Source organism: Malaya genurostris, chromosome 3, assembly GCF_030247185.1.
Source record: "Malaya genurostris strain Urasoe2022 chromosome 3, Malgen_1.1, whole genome shotgun sequence".
Lineage (NCBI taxonomy): Eukaryota > Metazoa > Arthropoda > Insecta > Diptera > Culicidae > Malaya > Malaya genurostris.
The window spans coordinates 22,772,666-22,790,039 of NC_080572.1; the positions used below are offsets into that span (position 1 = coordinate 22,772,666).

Sequence of the window (17,374 nt, forward strand, 5' to 3'; positions counted from 1 at the left end):
TGTCGAAACTGTTGATAGAATGCCTCCTATATTTGCTGCTAATCACAGAATCACAGAAGAAGAATTGAAAATATCCATCGAAAGGTTAAAATATATGCTGACTCCTTTTCAACATTGAGCTAAAAACACCTCAGCGTTAGATTTTTCCAACATCTTGAATCTTTTTTCAACCAATGTTCGGTCCTTAGCTACTTTCCCTCTAGTTGGAAAGTGATGTGATCCCAATAAAAAAAACCTATTTTAATCCACCTAGTGGTGTAATGATGCCTTTCTCATATTACTCATTACATCATAAACATAACCGTGAAATTCGCAAAAACAACTGTTTATTGAATAGAAATAGGATAATTTGTTCGTATCTAATCTCACAAACTCTATAAATCCTGTTTACCCTGTAGTTCCGGAACCGAAAGTTGTATCCACAACAAATTAAGGAACTCCGTATGAAACTGCAAGAGTTTCCTTTTGAACGTATAAGTTTGTGAAAATCGATTTGGCCATCTCCAAGAAAAGTAAGTGAGATCCTTTTTGCAGTTTTTGATAACACTTTTCCAATTCTTCCGAAACCGGATTCAAATAAACGGAATAGCCGAAGTTGGTACGTTAACTACCAACAAATATAACCTACAAATTGGAACAGTTTTGAACGTAGTTAAACCTATTCTTACTATTTCATGCTTTATTTCGATTAAACAAATTAAACGAAATCTAACAAACGAAACGAACCAGCGTTCCTGTTACTTCTGCATATGTTAGTCAAGCAAAACATCATGAATCAGAAGCCGTAGCAGTTATTATTATTATTATTACTATTGTTATTATTATTATTATTACTATTGTTATAATTATTATTATTATTATTATTATTATTATTATTATTATTATTATTATTATTGACATCACTACACAACGTGTACGAAATAGAACAAAGCTTGTGCATTTTGTGTTTTCTTCTTCTTTTGGCGTTGTACATATTGTCACTCTATATGGCGATTTGAAAACTTTGACACTCATCGCCCTGTAACTGCGGAACCGCAAGTCGGATCCGGATGAAATTTCACAGTAGGTTTAAAGACAGTATGAACTTTAGTTAGAATCAAGACTTGTGAAAATCGGTTCAAGCATCGCAGAGAAATCGAAGTGAATTTAGTTTTAGGAGTTTTTCTTCTCCACTTTCGGTGCTCTCGGTAGAGGAAAAGAGGGGACCAGTAGTGCCGAATTAAGTTTTCATGCCCACAAACTAACAAGCTCTGCAAACTATAAGAATTTATCAGACAGTTTTATGGGATTTGTACCTGTTTTTAACCATCGTTCGTGGAAAAATACTAATAAAATTGGTAATTTTCCACTTATCTCGCTTTAGTTCCGGAACCGGAAGTCGGATCCAGATAAAATGTTCCGCAAATTTTTAGGATGTCATAAGACCTTTCATTTGAATCTTAGTTTGCGAAAATCAGTTGAGTTGTTTCAGAGATAATTGAGTTTAAACTTTTTTTCAAATTTTCACATATTACCATATAACTCCGGAGCCGGAAGTCACATTCAAATGAAATTTAATAGCAAGCTATGGGACCATAATACCTTTTATTTGAATCTTAGTTTGTGAAAATCGGTTCAGCCATCTCTGAAACAAGTGAGTGTATATTTTTTTCATTTTTTTGGTACATATCATCCTATATCTCCGGAACCGGAAGTCGGATCGGAATGAAATTCAATAGCAGGCTATGGGACTATGAGACCTTTTATTTGAATCTTTGTTTGTGAAAATCGGTTTGGCCATCTCTGAGAAAAGTGAGTGCATATTTTTGTTACACACACACACACACACACACACACACACACACACACACACACACACACACACACACACACACACACACACACACACACACACACATTTGCTCAGTTCGTCGAGCTGAGTCGAATGGTATATGACATTCGGATAAAAAGTCGATTTTCACAGTGATTGCATAGCCTTTCTATATGAGAAAGGCAAAACCTGGAAAGGATCCCACCTGTCCGAAGAGCTATCGTCCGATCAGTCTCTTATCTTCACTGTCCAAAATGTTCCTGTCCCGTTTATAAGAGTTTGCAGACACCAATAGCACTTTTCCTGAAGAACAATTTGGGCTTGGAAGAGGTCTTTCTACTATTCACCAGTTGGTCAGAGTCAATAATACCCTCTCAAGAAATAAAGCTGTTTCGAAAACATCTGGCATGATTTTGTTAGACGTTGAAAAAGCGTTTGACAATGTCTGGCACGATGGCCTAATTCATAAAATGCATCATCTCAACTTTCCAACCTATCTAGTGAAAATATTAAAAAACTATCTGTCAAACAAAACTCTGTCAAACAAAGTCTTTGTTAACAACTTATCATCAGATAAATTTCATGTTCCCGCTGGTTCCAGCAGTTGGAAAATATGCATCAACGGAACTAAAACTCAAGCTGTCATATTTCCCCACTCTAAATCTCCCCGACTTTTCATTTGAGAATAACAAAATTGAAATAAATGGCTCTGAAATAGATTGGTTGAATGAGGCCGTTTATCTATGACTGACTATGGATAGCAAGTTTCTCTTTAGGTCACATGTGAACAAAAAAGTGTTAAAATGCAACATTTTATCTCTCTATCCATTGATTAACAGAAAATCTAAATTATCACCTCAAAACAAACTAGCTGTTTATAGGCAAATAGTTTATCCAGTCATTGAGTATGCAGTTCCAGTTTGAAAAATTGCCCAAAATGTCATAAAAATAAGCGTCGTTCGAAACAAATTTTTGAACATGATTCTGAATTTACCTCCATGGACTAGAACTTCTCATGTACATACAATTGCTGAACAAGAAACAATGGAACAGAAATTTAAAAAAGCACACAATAAATTCAAAACTGAATGTTCAACTTCTGAACATGTCATTATTAGAGCGCTTTGCAGCTAGAGTTAGGTTAGGTTAGTTTAGGTTAAGTAGATAAAAATATACAATTTCAAGGATGTAAATCCAAACATGAAATAAAAGTCACTGACAATGTAGGACTGAAACGATAAGAAATAAAATTAAAACATAGACTAAGCAGATAATACCATAAGTATAAAGTTATAAACTGTATCACTAAAATATTGTAGCCACTGTATATAAATGTTGACAAAAAAATGAATAATAAATAAAATATTCAATGTAAAAAAATGTCGTCCGGCATTGCATGCTTTGCTATCTCCGTTCTTGAATCGTTCGTAGGCGGTGGACGTTAAGGGCTGAGGCCAGTAATTCGCATATAAGCTTGAATCGACCACGTGTCTCGCTTTGCGTATTATATCTCTCTCCATGCTCTCTCGCATATGTGCAAAATGACTTTCGATGGCCCGTAACCAGGAAACTGAAGCAGAAAAAATGGCGCGTGCAGAGAAATCGACTAATCTTTACAAAAAAAATATTCACTTCATTTTTATCGCGACAACACCTATGTTTTTTTGTACCAATCGCTTCGAAATTAAATTATCTAGACATTGTCAGGGTAGAATTTTGATACATGCTTTTAGAGGCGAGATATTCAATAAACAAGTTGAAATACGGCGTTTTCAGCTATGCAATTCTTCCTACGGAAAAAAGACTTTCCTGACCGCTAAAGTTAATGGATCATTCTGAAATTTTCACAGAATAATCTAAACTAATTTTCTAAGAGATTGTCAGTTTTTTTATATTCGTTTATTATATTCGGTTTTTTTTATATTCGTCACCGTTTCTGAGAAAATCAAATTTGAAGTGTGAAAATAGCCCTATAAAACACCCTAAAACACACTGGCCTCAGACATTTGAGTTGCGTGAGGCGAATTTCAGCAACCCTGTTCAAAAGTATTTTCGTGTCGAGTCTTTTCATTTCCTCACAACAGTGACCACGCTCTTATGTAACAGACTGTACTTAACTGTATCTACCTGAAATATACATCCAACTGATCGTTCAGTTTGTTGGTGTAGGTGTTGAGAGGTGCTGATCCAGTACACGATGATCAGATAAGTCTAACAATTTTTTCAAAGAATCAACAGAATCCCGATGAAAATTATTGCCGTGAACATCGCTTCGAATTCGTAGCCTTACCTAGGAAACCCGTTTCGTCAAATTAACAATTTTGAATTAGAAGTAAAATTGAACACAGCATATATGTACTTCTACGGGAAAGATCTTTCATTTAAATCTATGTTTTTGAAAATCGGTTCAGCCGTCTTCGAGTTAGTTTACTTACATTTCCATACATATCTCAAGTCATAAACAAATGACCGAAACCTAATTCGTTTAGTGCAGTCCTCCAAACTGTTCAATAATTCAATTTTCACAATAAATTAAAATATAACCAATCCTAGTACTCATTATTGTTCAAATCATCGCCCAGCGGTACAATGTTTTGTTGTTCAGAACTATGAAGAAAAATCTGTTATTCACATGCATCTGCAGTCTGTCAGACATCGGCGAGAAAAATGTTCTGTCTTGTAATGGTTTGATCTCAAACGATCGCTAATTAGCTAGTTTTTCTTTTAATATTATTAATCGCACTCCCAGACGTGCGTGTACCGCATTTTACTATATTTTTAGAAATTATAATTAAATAATTATCAACTTAAGTTGTTTTTATTGTACCTGTTTATCACACAGATATTCAAATAATTTACAGTCGATTATACCGGCACCAAGCTCAAGTTCTTATTAAAGTAACTACAATGTTGCTTGCCAGAAGAACTCGATACAATGACGAAATAAACCAGTAAATCATGCCAATGGTACAGTTAGGTGTATGCTCATGAAACTTTTCAGTTTATTCGTCCGCTCTAATCTGGTTATGAATAAACACGTGGGAATCTTCGATGAACTTGCCGTTGTGAACGATGAAAACACTCATTAAATCGTTGTACCTTAAATTAGGCAGAAGCTGTGTGGGAGGTACAAATGCAGAACATTAGATTGATCTGTTACTACTCAAAATTATGCGCGTTTGACTTACTTTTGGTGTCACAAAGAAGTACTGCGACTGATCCGGATGACAGGTTTCGTCTACCAACATTTCGAATACTTTACGTTCGTTTCGAGGATCCATTCCTTGGTTTATTTCATCCACGCACCGGAAAGGAACATGCGTTATGTGCTGAAGCGACAAAGTGTAGATTGCGATGGCGACCGCCCGCTCACCACCGGATTGCACGTGCCTATCCAAGGCCTGCAGCTTCTCCGTGTTACGATACTTGACACGAATTTGAATACCGTACTCCTCGTAGTCACGCTAGATGTTTGGAACAGAAAAAATATTCGATAACAGAAACTTCAGGAACATAACCATGATAAGACTGTTGTTGTGTATTCTTAATTACTTGATCATTATTAAAATAGGTTTAAATTTACGTTATATATGCGGTTTTCCAAAATCAGCCACCCTTCGGTACAGAACTCGAAAATATTCGACAAGTTTTTTTTTTCAATATAGTACGTGGAATTTTTCGAGATACGATTTTTTGATATTTCGCGTTTTCAAAAAAGAGCCTTTTTTCAACAGCCTATACGGTAAAATCTAATAAAGATACAAAAATTCATCCAAGACATGATATGTGCGTCTTTTCCTTAGCTTTCAAATAAGCGATTCCATAGAACAACCTTTAAAGTTATATGTGAAAAACGTGATTAATCCACCTGGCAGTGAGATGATACCTTTTTTTTATCAATCCGCATATGTTTTTTGCATGGATATTCTTAGGTGTTTTAGTTCTCATGATATTATTTTAATTATCGTCGTTTTGAACGGCAAATTGAGATTTTAATTACTCATTACCCTGTAATGTCTAAACTGCAAATCGTATCGAATTTCAATCTTAACGTGTGATAATCGATTGAACATTCCATAAGATGTCGAAGTAAGTTCCACTTTAGAGTTTTTCGTCATTATTTATGGTACTTCCAGAGCCGGTATTCAGGAACTAGCATAACCTAAAATGATTCGAATTGCCTTGAATTAATACGCCAAACAATTTACATCTTCTAATTCGACCTTAAATTAAGTTTTTGTTTTTAAAGTTCGATTTGGCCTTTTGAGAAAATGATTCAGCTTTGAGAAACGATTCGATACTGGAACCGGAATTCTAGAATCGGTGTAACCGAAATCAGGTAAATTCACCAGAGGAGTGTGTAGACATTTTTGAGAAATTTCAGTGCGAATTAAAATTTGGGGGTACATTCCGAATCCAAAAACTAATACCATTTAAATTGAAATAAATTCATTTGGTAATCGACTATCCGAATCTGCAAACCCGATAAACCTGATTAATTTATGTGAAATGGACATTTTTATACTAATCACCCTGTATTTCCTAAACCAGAAGTCGGATCTGACCAAAAAGTAAGATGTTTTATAGGATTTTAAGACCTCTCATTTGAATCATAGATGATTCTTAGATTTCATTTGAATCTTAGATCGGTTCAGCCATCTACGAGAAAAATAAATTGCATTATTTTAATTTCATTTCACATATCATCCTGTGGTTTCGCAATCAGAAGTCGGATCCAAACGTAATTCAGGAACCTTGTTTGGAAGTATACTACTTTTCATATGAATCTGAGTTTGTAGAAAACGGTTTAGCCATCTCCGAGAAAATTGAGTGAAATTATTTGTCACACACGCATTTGCTGATCTCGACGAACTGAGTCGAATTGTATATGGGAGTTATGTTCTTCCAGCATTCATTAATGTAAGTAGTTTAAATCAATATAATTATGGAATTACTTTGAACTCGAAAATGCTGATATCATCTGGTTTACATATGCCATATTCGAACGATCTTGTTGCCAAAAACGAACCGTGCTAAAATCGGTTCGAAGCAAATTGTCATGAAAAATTATGCTGAACACAGTCTTTTTTGGTACTTAGAAACGATTGTATGTAACAGTATAAAAAATCGTGTTTCTCGTTGCTCCCAAGTATTGCTTTGTCATACAGCGCTTAAAACTCCTACTGCTGAAATAGGGGGAAAAGTCGCTTATACAAAAATTTCGATATCTCCGTTGAAAATGGACGGATTTTAACAATCTATGGCTTGTTGGATAGCTATTACAGTTTGGAATCTAAGTGTAGAAACATATTCTGTTTTCAAGGTCAAGTGTGATACTGTCAAAAAACTGACAATTTTGACATAAAACTTCGTATAAAAGTAAACATCCGATCTCAAAACCATTCAATAGCGTTCTGGGTGACGGGGAGACCTTACATTTGCGACTAGTTTGATCAAAATCGGTCCAGCCATCTCTGAGATCTCGACCTCTTAGTTGACAACACACATACAGACACACACGGTCATTTGTTCAGTTCGTCGAGCTGAATCGATTGGTATGTGACATTCGGCCATCCGGGCCTTGGAAATTTTTTCTAAAATTTGAGCGAATTCTATACCTATTTTTTATATATAAAAAAACGTGATTATCCACCTAGCAGTGAGATGATACCTTTTTTTTTATCAATCCACATGTGTTTTTTGCATGGATATTCTTAGGTGTTTTAGTTCTCATGACATTATTTTAATTGTCGTCGTTTTAAACGGCAAATTGAGATTTGAATCACTCATTACCCTGTAATGCCGAAACTGCAAATCGTATCGAATTTCAATCTTAACGTGCGACAATCGATTGAACATTCCATGAGATGTCGAAGCAAGTTCCACTTTAGAGTTTTTCGTCATCATTTGTGGTACTTCCGGAGCCGGTATTCAGGAACTAGCATAACCCAAAATGAGTCGAATGGCCTTAAATTAATACGTCAAACAATGTACATCGTCTATATCGGTACGAATTTTATACATTTTTACATTTTTATACTAATCACCCTGTATCTCCTAAACCAGAAGTCGAATCTGACAAAAAAGTAAGATGATTTATAGGATTTTAAGACCTCTCATTTGAATCATAGTTGATTCTTAGATTTCATTTGAATCTTAGATCGGTTCAGCCATGTACGAGAAAAATGAATCGCATTATTTTAATTTCGTTTCACATATCATCCTTTTGTTTCGCGATCAAAAGTCGGATCCAAACGTAATTCAGGAACCTTGTTTGGGAGTATACGACTTTTCATATGAATCTGAGTTTGTAGAGTTTGTAGTTTAGCCATCTCCGAGAAAATTGAGTGAAATTATTTGTCACACCCGCATTTGCTGATCTCGACGAACTGATTCGAAAGGTATATGGGTGTTATGTTTTTTCAGCATTCTACGACTTCCTTTACGCCGCACTAACTACGGGATAAACGGTGCGATTATTAACTTACAACGGTCATTCAATCGAGTGTCATCTGAGTTCGACTTCCATCTTTCACGGCATAAAACAAAGACCAAATTCTTACATAGTATTAGATTTAATCATTAGGACCACATCGTGTCTGTTGATTTTACAATAAATAAAAAAAAATAAATAGGTAGAAAAGAGCTGCCACTGTTCAATAGTATTTGATTCTATAGCATGTTTCCTCTACTTTTCAAAAACTACAGGGTGATTTTCTAAGAGCTTGAGAACTTTTTTAAACAATAAAACGCATAAAATTTGCAAAATCTCATCGGTTCTTTATTTTAAACGTTAGATTGGTACATGACATTTACTTTTTGAAGATAATTTCATTTAAATGTTGACCGCGGCTGCGTCTTAGGTGGTCCATTCGGAAAGTCCAATTTTGGGCAACTTTTTCGAGCATTTCGGCCGGAATAGCCCGAATTTCTTCGGAAATGTTGTCTTCCAAAGCTGGAATAGTTACTGGCTTATTTCTGTAGACTTTAGACTTGACGTAGCCCCACAAAAAATAGTCTAAAGGCGTCAAATCGCATGATCTTGGTGGCCAACTTACCGGTCCATTTCTTGAGATGAATTGTTCTCCGAAGTTTTCCCTCAAAATGGCCATAGAATCGCGAGCTGTGTGGCATGTAGCGCCATCTTGTTGAAACCACATGTCAACCAAGTTCAGTTCTTCCATTTTTGGCAACAAAAAGTTTGTTAGCATCGAACGATAGCGATCGCCATTCACTGTAACGTTGCGTCCAACAGCATCTTTGAAAAAATACGGTCCAATGATTCCACCAGCGTACAAACCACACCAAACAGTGCATTTTTCGGGATGCATGGGCAGTTCTTGAACGGCTTCTGGTTGCTCTTCACTCCAAATGCGGCAATTTTGCTTATTTACGTAGCCATTCAACCAGAAATGAGCCTCATCGCTGAACAAAATTTGTCGATAAAAAAGTGGATTTTCTGCCAACTTTTCTAGGGCCCATTCACTGATTTGCAAGCGTTGCTCGTTAGTAAGTCTATTCATGATGAAATGTCAGAGCATACTGAGCAAATAATAATGCATGAAAATCATAACCTCAAAAAATCTGAGCAAATACTAATGCATGAAAATCCTAACCTCAAAAAAATCACCTTTTACAATGCGATCCTGCACATTTCTGCACCTTAAAGGTAATTTTCAATTGTTTGCGGGGTGGACAATAAAAATCAAAGAAACAAGGGCTATACTTTTGTAAATTAAGTCGGTGTGAGTGAAAAATAATCGGCTATACCTTATGATCAAAAAAAGAACCGGAATTTTTATTTTGGCAGCACTTTTATACACATTCTGTCAAATTTTGACGCATATCGTACGATTAGTTTTTGTTTGGCGTCTATACAAAGAAGTTGAAAAATTTTCGTGTGGCGATTTTTATAATGGATGAAAATTTAGAACAACGTGCGTGCATCAAATTTTGTGTTGCAAATTTTGTGAAAAGGCCTTCGGTGAATCGTGTCTAGGAAAAACACAGGCATACGAGTGGTATAAATGCTTCAAAGGTGATCGTACAAGCTTGGATCATGATGAGATCCCTGGCCGCCCAACAACATCTGTTACTGAAGAAAACATTGGATCGGCGAAGCAAATTGTGTTGCAAAATCGTTCTGTACCGATTAGAGAGATTGCTGTGTTGTTGGGCATCTCTTATGGATCAGCCGAACACATTTTAACTGATATTTTGGGTTTGAAACGCGTCGCTTCTGGGCTGGTGCCAAAAAAGCTGAATTTCATTCAAAAACAGCGTCGTGTTGATGTGGCCAAAGAGATGATTTCCAAAGCAGATAGTGACCCCACATTCATCGAATGCATCATAACTGGTGATGAGGTGTGGATCTATGAATATGACGTCGAAACCGTCAAAATTTTCATCCATTATAAAAATCGCCACACGAAAATTTTTCCACTTCTTTGTATAGACGCCAAACAAAAACTAATCGTACGATATGCGTCAAAATTTGATAGAATGTGTACAAAAGTGTGGCCAACGTTGAGAAAATAAAAGCTTACCGATTGGACAAGCGCGGGAATTTTAAAATGAAAATTCCGGTTCTTTTTTGATCATAAGGTATGATAAATAAAATCAGAATATTTATAACTTACATAACATAAAACACCTATATAAAGGTCGTTACATAAATCTATTTATAATATATCAGGCGTTGGATCAAATTAGTAGCGTTTTTTCTGCTACGTTCCATGATTTTTTGTGAGAGTATCATTACAGTACCGTTTTTCAAAGTATAGTCCATCCTTATGTAGTACTTTCTGTCATCTTTCCGGTAAAACTAATAATGAACCAATACTACGTTTGAAAAATTCCTTTTCCTCTGATTCGACGAATGAATCGATCCAATTTTTAATGGTGTCGTAGTTTTTGAAACTGACAAGTTATGCGCCATGGATTGGAGCAAATAGCAACCGTATGGGACAATGTCTGATAAAAAAAATGACGGCTGGAGCAGAATTTTTAACTGCAGCGATTACAAATTAGCTAGCAACTTTCAAGACATGGGGTTTTGCATTGTCACGAAGCAAAAATACTATGTCGTGACAATCTTCATATTGCGTCCTCTTTTCATGCAATGCTCTGTCCAAATGCAGCAAGTGTAATATGTAGGGTAAGGGCTCCCTATTTCATCTTATTTGTAAGGACGTCGCCTCAAAACCCCGATTTAGCCACTAAAATCACAATAACTATTTCATATTACTGCTTCATTCGCCTTGCTCCACGTTGAGAATTGATTCACATTTCTTGAAAATTTAACTAATATCCATAAAAAAGCAAAAAACACTTATGAAATGTTCACTACTCTGCTCCTAATTCCATCTCAATGGATTTTTATCCATCCTATCGTTGATCCTTTATTCATCCTATAAACTAGCAATGACGACAGCAATCAAAACAAAATATTCCACTATTACACTCTCAGGTTCAAAATGTCAGAATTCTTCTTAAAAACGGCCTAATGCTAACTATGTTACGAGACAGCACACGATATTTTTAGAGCCAGTTTGAAATCATTTCAACGTTTAAAAATTTTTCGGTCGTTTCCGTTACCTTTCGCTTTGAATTTAAAACTTTATTGTTAAGTTCATTTGGTGAACTTTAAACAACAACCCAAATGTAATTGTTACTATTCATTCATTAGCCCATCTTAAAACAAAGTGTAGAGCCAGAGATGCCATTTATACAGATTTATTTGTTTTGTATAGATTTTTGCGTTCGCATACTGATTGAAATCAAAGTGCAGATTTTATACAGATTTCCTAAATTGAATATTCTCGTGAGCGGGGCAATGACTTACGGAGATATAAAGAACTATCTGTTAACATCATTTCATTAGTGAAAACAGATAGCAGATATCGACTTTCTATGCAACGGAATACATATTTTCTATGAAAATATCTGGCATCTCTGTGCACAGCCGATGAAACACACACACTTCACAGCCCTATGTTGACGTATAGCGGAATGAAACCAGTGCTACTAGATTTCCCACAATGGTTATTTCATTAGTATTTAACACGCTCTTTCTGGTAATATTCGAAGCCAAAACAGTTCTATTGAAATATTAATATCAATAATCTAATTAAACTAATGACACGGATACCAAAAACATACTTTTTGATAATAATTTGAAGAAGAAAAACAATTTATTTTTTGTAACAAGATGAGATAACTTGGCAACTTTGCGAAACCAAATGAGATGAAAACAAAGCGCAATCAAGTGAACTAAGTGAAAAGTTTTCATCTCATATTTTTGAAGACTTTTATTGTTTGTCGGGTAATTTTTTACGTTTTAAATCGTTAATTAAACAAGTGGCAAGTGAACATTATTAATTATGAAGCCATCCAGCATTCAATGGTAGTGTAATTGTGCGAAATAGTGATCATGTTTTGAGACGAATCGATTAGTAGATTTTTAGAAACATGACGAACTGTAAACCTTGAGACGAAAATGTGTCCTAAATTGAAAAGTGAGTTCATTTTAAATAGAAAAAACGATAACCGAAGAACTTAAACCCATTTCTTTCAATGGGAAAGTGTGACAATAGCATTTATAATCATTTTAAAACATTTCACAGTTTGGTTCAGGTAGGTTGTAAAATATTATTCGTGTTCAAAGTAATGAGGTGAAGGGATGAGATGGAAATAGGAGCTCAGATGAATTAGGGAGCCCTTACCCTATATGGCACCAGTGATGGTGTCACCTAATTTGAGCAGGTCATAATAAATAGCGCCCCACATGCACTTTTTCTGTTGTCCGGAACGTTTCTTGTAGTCCATATTAAAAATTCACAAATTTGAACCGCGAAAACCACTTTATACATGTTCGCTCTGCGTAATTTTTTTCGTCATTTTTCATTTTACATAGTTTGATAAGATACTTTAACATAATAAAAATCCACTATTATTAGTAAAGCGGTAGTATTCAACCAAATTTTGTTTTGTACTTCTTTTATTGAAAAGTTTGTGTTCTTTCATAAAATCAATGCAAAATGCAGAACATTTTTGAGAAATCAATATATCTGTGAGAAACAAAAAAAAACACTTTTTCGTTTGTTATTCTCCCATCTTTACTCATAGTGTGATAAACTTAATCAGTTGTAAGTTACAACATATCAGAAAATAAAAATACTAGGATAAGCCCTTTTGGAGACAATTGATGGTAATTTGAAGGGGAAAAAGTTTGCTTTTACTCTCAAATTTATGCTAGGTGCATATAACCATTTTAACTTAAGTTTACGTTTCGTCTTCGACTCATCAGTGCGTCAGCAGATTATGCTTACCACAATCTGTACGACCAGTAAGCCGAAACTTGTTTCGTTCGAGACGTATTACTTCTTGTGTAATAAAGAAAGTGTCTTGCAAATAGCATTAACTTTACGTCTGCTCAGCGGATTATGTTGATCCGGGGGTTTGCGTCAGCATAATCTGCTGACACACTGATGAGTCGAAGACGAAACGTAAACTTAAGACAATTGATGTTTTCAAGATATAAGGAAACATTTTTTTAAAACATTTCAAGAATATTCTGTGGAATTTTGAAGCCTATCGGAACAAAATTCAGCAAGTTATGGGCCTTTATATTTGTCGATCTCATACTACGAAGAAGAGCTATGGCTTTTTGAGAATGGTAGAGCCTACGTGCTCCCTGAGTAATAAATTCCTTCGATTTTATAGACATTAAATTTTAAACGCGTCATTCAAAAACTACTGCACTAATTTTTTTTCAAATTTTGCACACACATTCTACATATAAAAAACCAGACCCCAACGTTTTCCTTTTCGTTGTTTGTTACTTTGCGGAGCTACAAAACGACGGATTTTTTCGTGAAAAATCGTAGTTTAAAAAAAATCAAACAGAAAGGTTGGGGTCTAGAAAAACTAGCTCCGTGCAAGTCACCTGGAAAGGATGGAATTTTTCCAGTTTCACTCCAGAAAGGGTATGAACATTTCAAACATGTCGTAAAACATTCTTACTTTTAGTCTTGCAACAGGATATAATCCGAGAACTGAGCCGGAAATAATTCAAACTTATTCCGAAAGCTACATGATACACTGGGGTCTTTTTTACACGGTTTTTTTTAACGCGGATTTCCAAAGTTACGCGGATTTTCGAAGTTACACGTTTTTATTTACGCGGATTTCCCAAATTACGCGGTTTTCTCTTTTTTTATATATATAAAAAATAGGTATAGAATTCGCTCAAACTTTAGAAAAATTTTCCGAGGCCCGGAGGGCCGAATGTCATATACCAATCGATTCAGCTCGACGAACTGAACAAATGTCCGTGTGTGTGTGTGTGTGTGTGTGTCTGTATGTGTGTTGTCAACTGCATCTCAGAGATGGCTGGACCGATTTTGATCAAACTAGTCGCAAATGAAAGATCTCCCCGTCACCCAGAACGCTATTGAATGGTTTTGAGATTGGATGTTTACTTTTTGAGTTATACGAAGTTCTATGTAAAATTTTTTAGTTTTTTGGCAGTATCTGTCACACTTGACCTTGAAAACAGAATATGTTTCTATACTTAGATTCCACACGTTAATAGCTATCCAACAAGCCATAGATTGTTGAAATCCGTCCATTTTCAACGGAGATATCGACATTTTTTGTATAAGCGACTTTTCCCCCTCTTCCAGCAGTAGGAGACAAAGCAATGCTTGGGGGCAACGTTAAACACGATTTTTTATACTATTACATACAATTGTTTCTAAGTAAAAAAAAGACTGTGTACAGCATCCTTTTTCATAACAACTTGCCTCGAACCGATTTTAGCACGGTTCGTTTTTGGCAACATAATCGTTCGAATATGGCATATGTAAACCAGATGATATCAGCATTTTCGAGTTGGAAGTAATTCCATAATTATATTGATTTAAACTACTTACATTAATGAATGCTGGAAGAACATAACTCCCATATACAATTCGACTCAGTTCATCGAGATCAGCAAATGCGTGTGTGACAAATAATTTCACTCAATTTTCTCGGAGATGGCTAAACCGTTTTCTACAAACTCAGATTCATATGAAAAGTAGTATACTCCCAAACAATGTTCCTGAATTACGTTTGCACCGACTTCTGATTGCGAAACCACATGATGATATGTGAAACGAAATTAAAATAATTCAATTCATTTTCCTCGTAGATGGCTGAACCGATCTAAGATTCGAATGAAATCTAAAAACTATCTATGATTCAAATGAGAGGTTTTAAAATCCTATAAAACATCTTACTTTTTAGTCAGATACGACTTCTGGTTTAGGAGATACAGGGTGATTAGTATAAAAATGTCCATTTCACATAAATTAATCAGGTTTATCGGGTTTGCAGATTTGGATAGTCGTTCTCGAAATAAATTTATTTCAGTTTAAGCGGTATTCGTTTTTGGATTCGGAACGTACCCCAAAATTTCAATTTGCACTACAATTTCTCAAAGATTTCTACACACTCCTCAGGTGAATTTAACTGATTTCGGCTACACCGATTTCAGAATTCCGGTTTCAGTATCGAATCGGTAATGAGTGATTAAAATCTCAATTTGCCGTTAAAAACGACGATAATTAGAATAACATCATGAGAACTAAAACACCTAAGAATATCCATGCAAAAAACACATGTGGATTGATAAAAAAAAAGGTATCATCTCACTGCCAGGTGAATTAATCACGTTTTCATATTTTGTCTTAGAAACGTCGAGATCTGAATCTTCTAAGACATTTGGCATCAACAATTTTTTTTCCTGTTTGCGATTTTTTTCTACGCGGATTTCCGAAGTTACACGATCTAAAATTGTCGAAGAATTTCTCAAAAAAAAATTTTTTTTTGGATTTCACTAGATCTGGACGTTTCATGCATTTAGAGATGAGATTAGAAAGCTAAATGTCTGTGGGTGTCCTCAAGGTGGCAGGTAGGGTAAGGTGGGGCAAGACTGCCAGAGGCAAGTGTGCCATTCCCATCATTTTGACATTTTCGCCCCCCCCCCCCCCCCCCACCCTCTTGCACCAAGAGTTTTTTTTATGTTATACTGGTTAAAACAAGGTGACAGCAATATTTCTTCATAACATAACTAGTTATGAAATAGTTATTTAGGCTTCCAATCACCACATCTTTTTGTTATATTGAATTAATTATAATTTATAAGTTATCGTCCAAATCCAAACCAAATCCTAACTTAATCCAAACATATCTTTTATCACAACTACGTTTCTAGCTACTAGTTGAAAACAAGTTTATTTGACTTCAATCGTAGTAACCCGTAACTAGTCCTGATACCACTTAGCCCAACTATGTGCCAACAAAAACACGAACATGTTTTTTATGTTATACTGGTTAAAACAAGATGCAGTCTTTCTTTGTAACATAAACATTGATCTAATTATCATTTATAAGTTATCATTACTTGATTCTAGCATATCTTTAATCACGGCTATGCTTTTAACTACTAGTTAAAAACCTGTTTTAATCCACATAGTGGTGTAATGATGCCTTTCTCATATCATCATACTATCATATATAATACTGTGGTATTCTTCAAAATAATTTTCTTCGATTCTTAAAAGAATAACCGAAATCGGTTTGTTTGACCGTCTACTGATAAAAACTAACAATTGAAAAAGATTTGAGGTCGATTTAGAAAACTTTTTACGGTTTTTCGACCTTTTCAGTAATGGTATAAAATTTTTAACACACTTTACCCTATATTTCCGGATCCGGAGATCGGATCCGGATGAAATTCGGGAATTTCGTATAAGACCAAAAGACCTTTCATTTGAATCTAAGTTTGTGAGAATTCATTTAGCCATCTCTGAGAAAAATAGTGCACTTATTTTCGCAATTTTTTGCACATTTTACCCCATAATTCCGGAACCGGAAGTCGGATCCAAATAATATTCAGGAATTTTGTATGGGACCACAAGACCTTTCATTTGAATCTAAGTTTGTGAAAATCGGTTCGGCCATCTCCGAGAAAAGTTAGTACAAAAAAACGTTACATACACACATACACACAGACATTTTGCGTACTCAACGAACTGAGTCGAATGGTATATCACACTCGGGCATCCGGTCCTCGGTTCAAAAGTCGGTTTTCACAATGATAGCATAACCTTTCTATATGAGAAAGGCAAAACAGTTTATAAAAATTGAATTTCGCTCGACAGTTTTAAAATCGTTGTGAAATTTACACCGTGTATCAAGTTTGTGATTCAAGTACTCTACTGCCTTTTTATTGCTGATGGAAAGGTACTCTGAATTCATTAAATGTTTATAATGTCGATGGTGACTAAGTTTCAACTAGTTTATTCGGTTCACACAATTGATTAGATGTTAGTAACAATCACTCAAATTTCAGGTTGCAAACTAGTCACAAATAAGCTAGCGTAACAAAAATTGTTACTTGGGCCTCCACTTGATCGATCCACCTTGCTCGCTGTGCTCCTCTTCTTATTGTCCCAGTCGGATTCTCGTAGCAGCTGTTGCAATTCGTAATTCATACGCCACCTCTACGTTCCGTTT

The 17,374-nt window shown here is 35.3% G+C and overlaps 1 protein-coding gene across 1 annotated transcript in view; it reads right to left on the bottom strand.

Moving 5' to 3' along the window:
• Positions 1-3,133: 3,133 nt before the first annotated feature.
• The window catches only part of LOC131435386 (structural maintenance of chromosomes protein 5), a 19,929-nt gene continuing 5,688 nt past the window's right edge, over positions 3,134-17,374 (bottom strand). Inside the window, exons 6-7 of the mRNA XM_058603209.1 lie at positions 4,999-5,274; positions 3,134-4,926 (exon numbers count right to left, since the gene is read on the bottom strand). Coding sequence (XP_058459192.1) covers positions 4,813-4,926; positions 4,999-5,274 — 390 coding nt within the window. The 3' untranslated portion in view covers positions 3,134-4,812. The remainder of the gene's footprint in view (positions 4,927-4,998; positions 5,275-17,374) is intronic.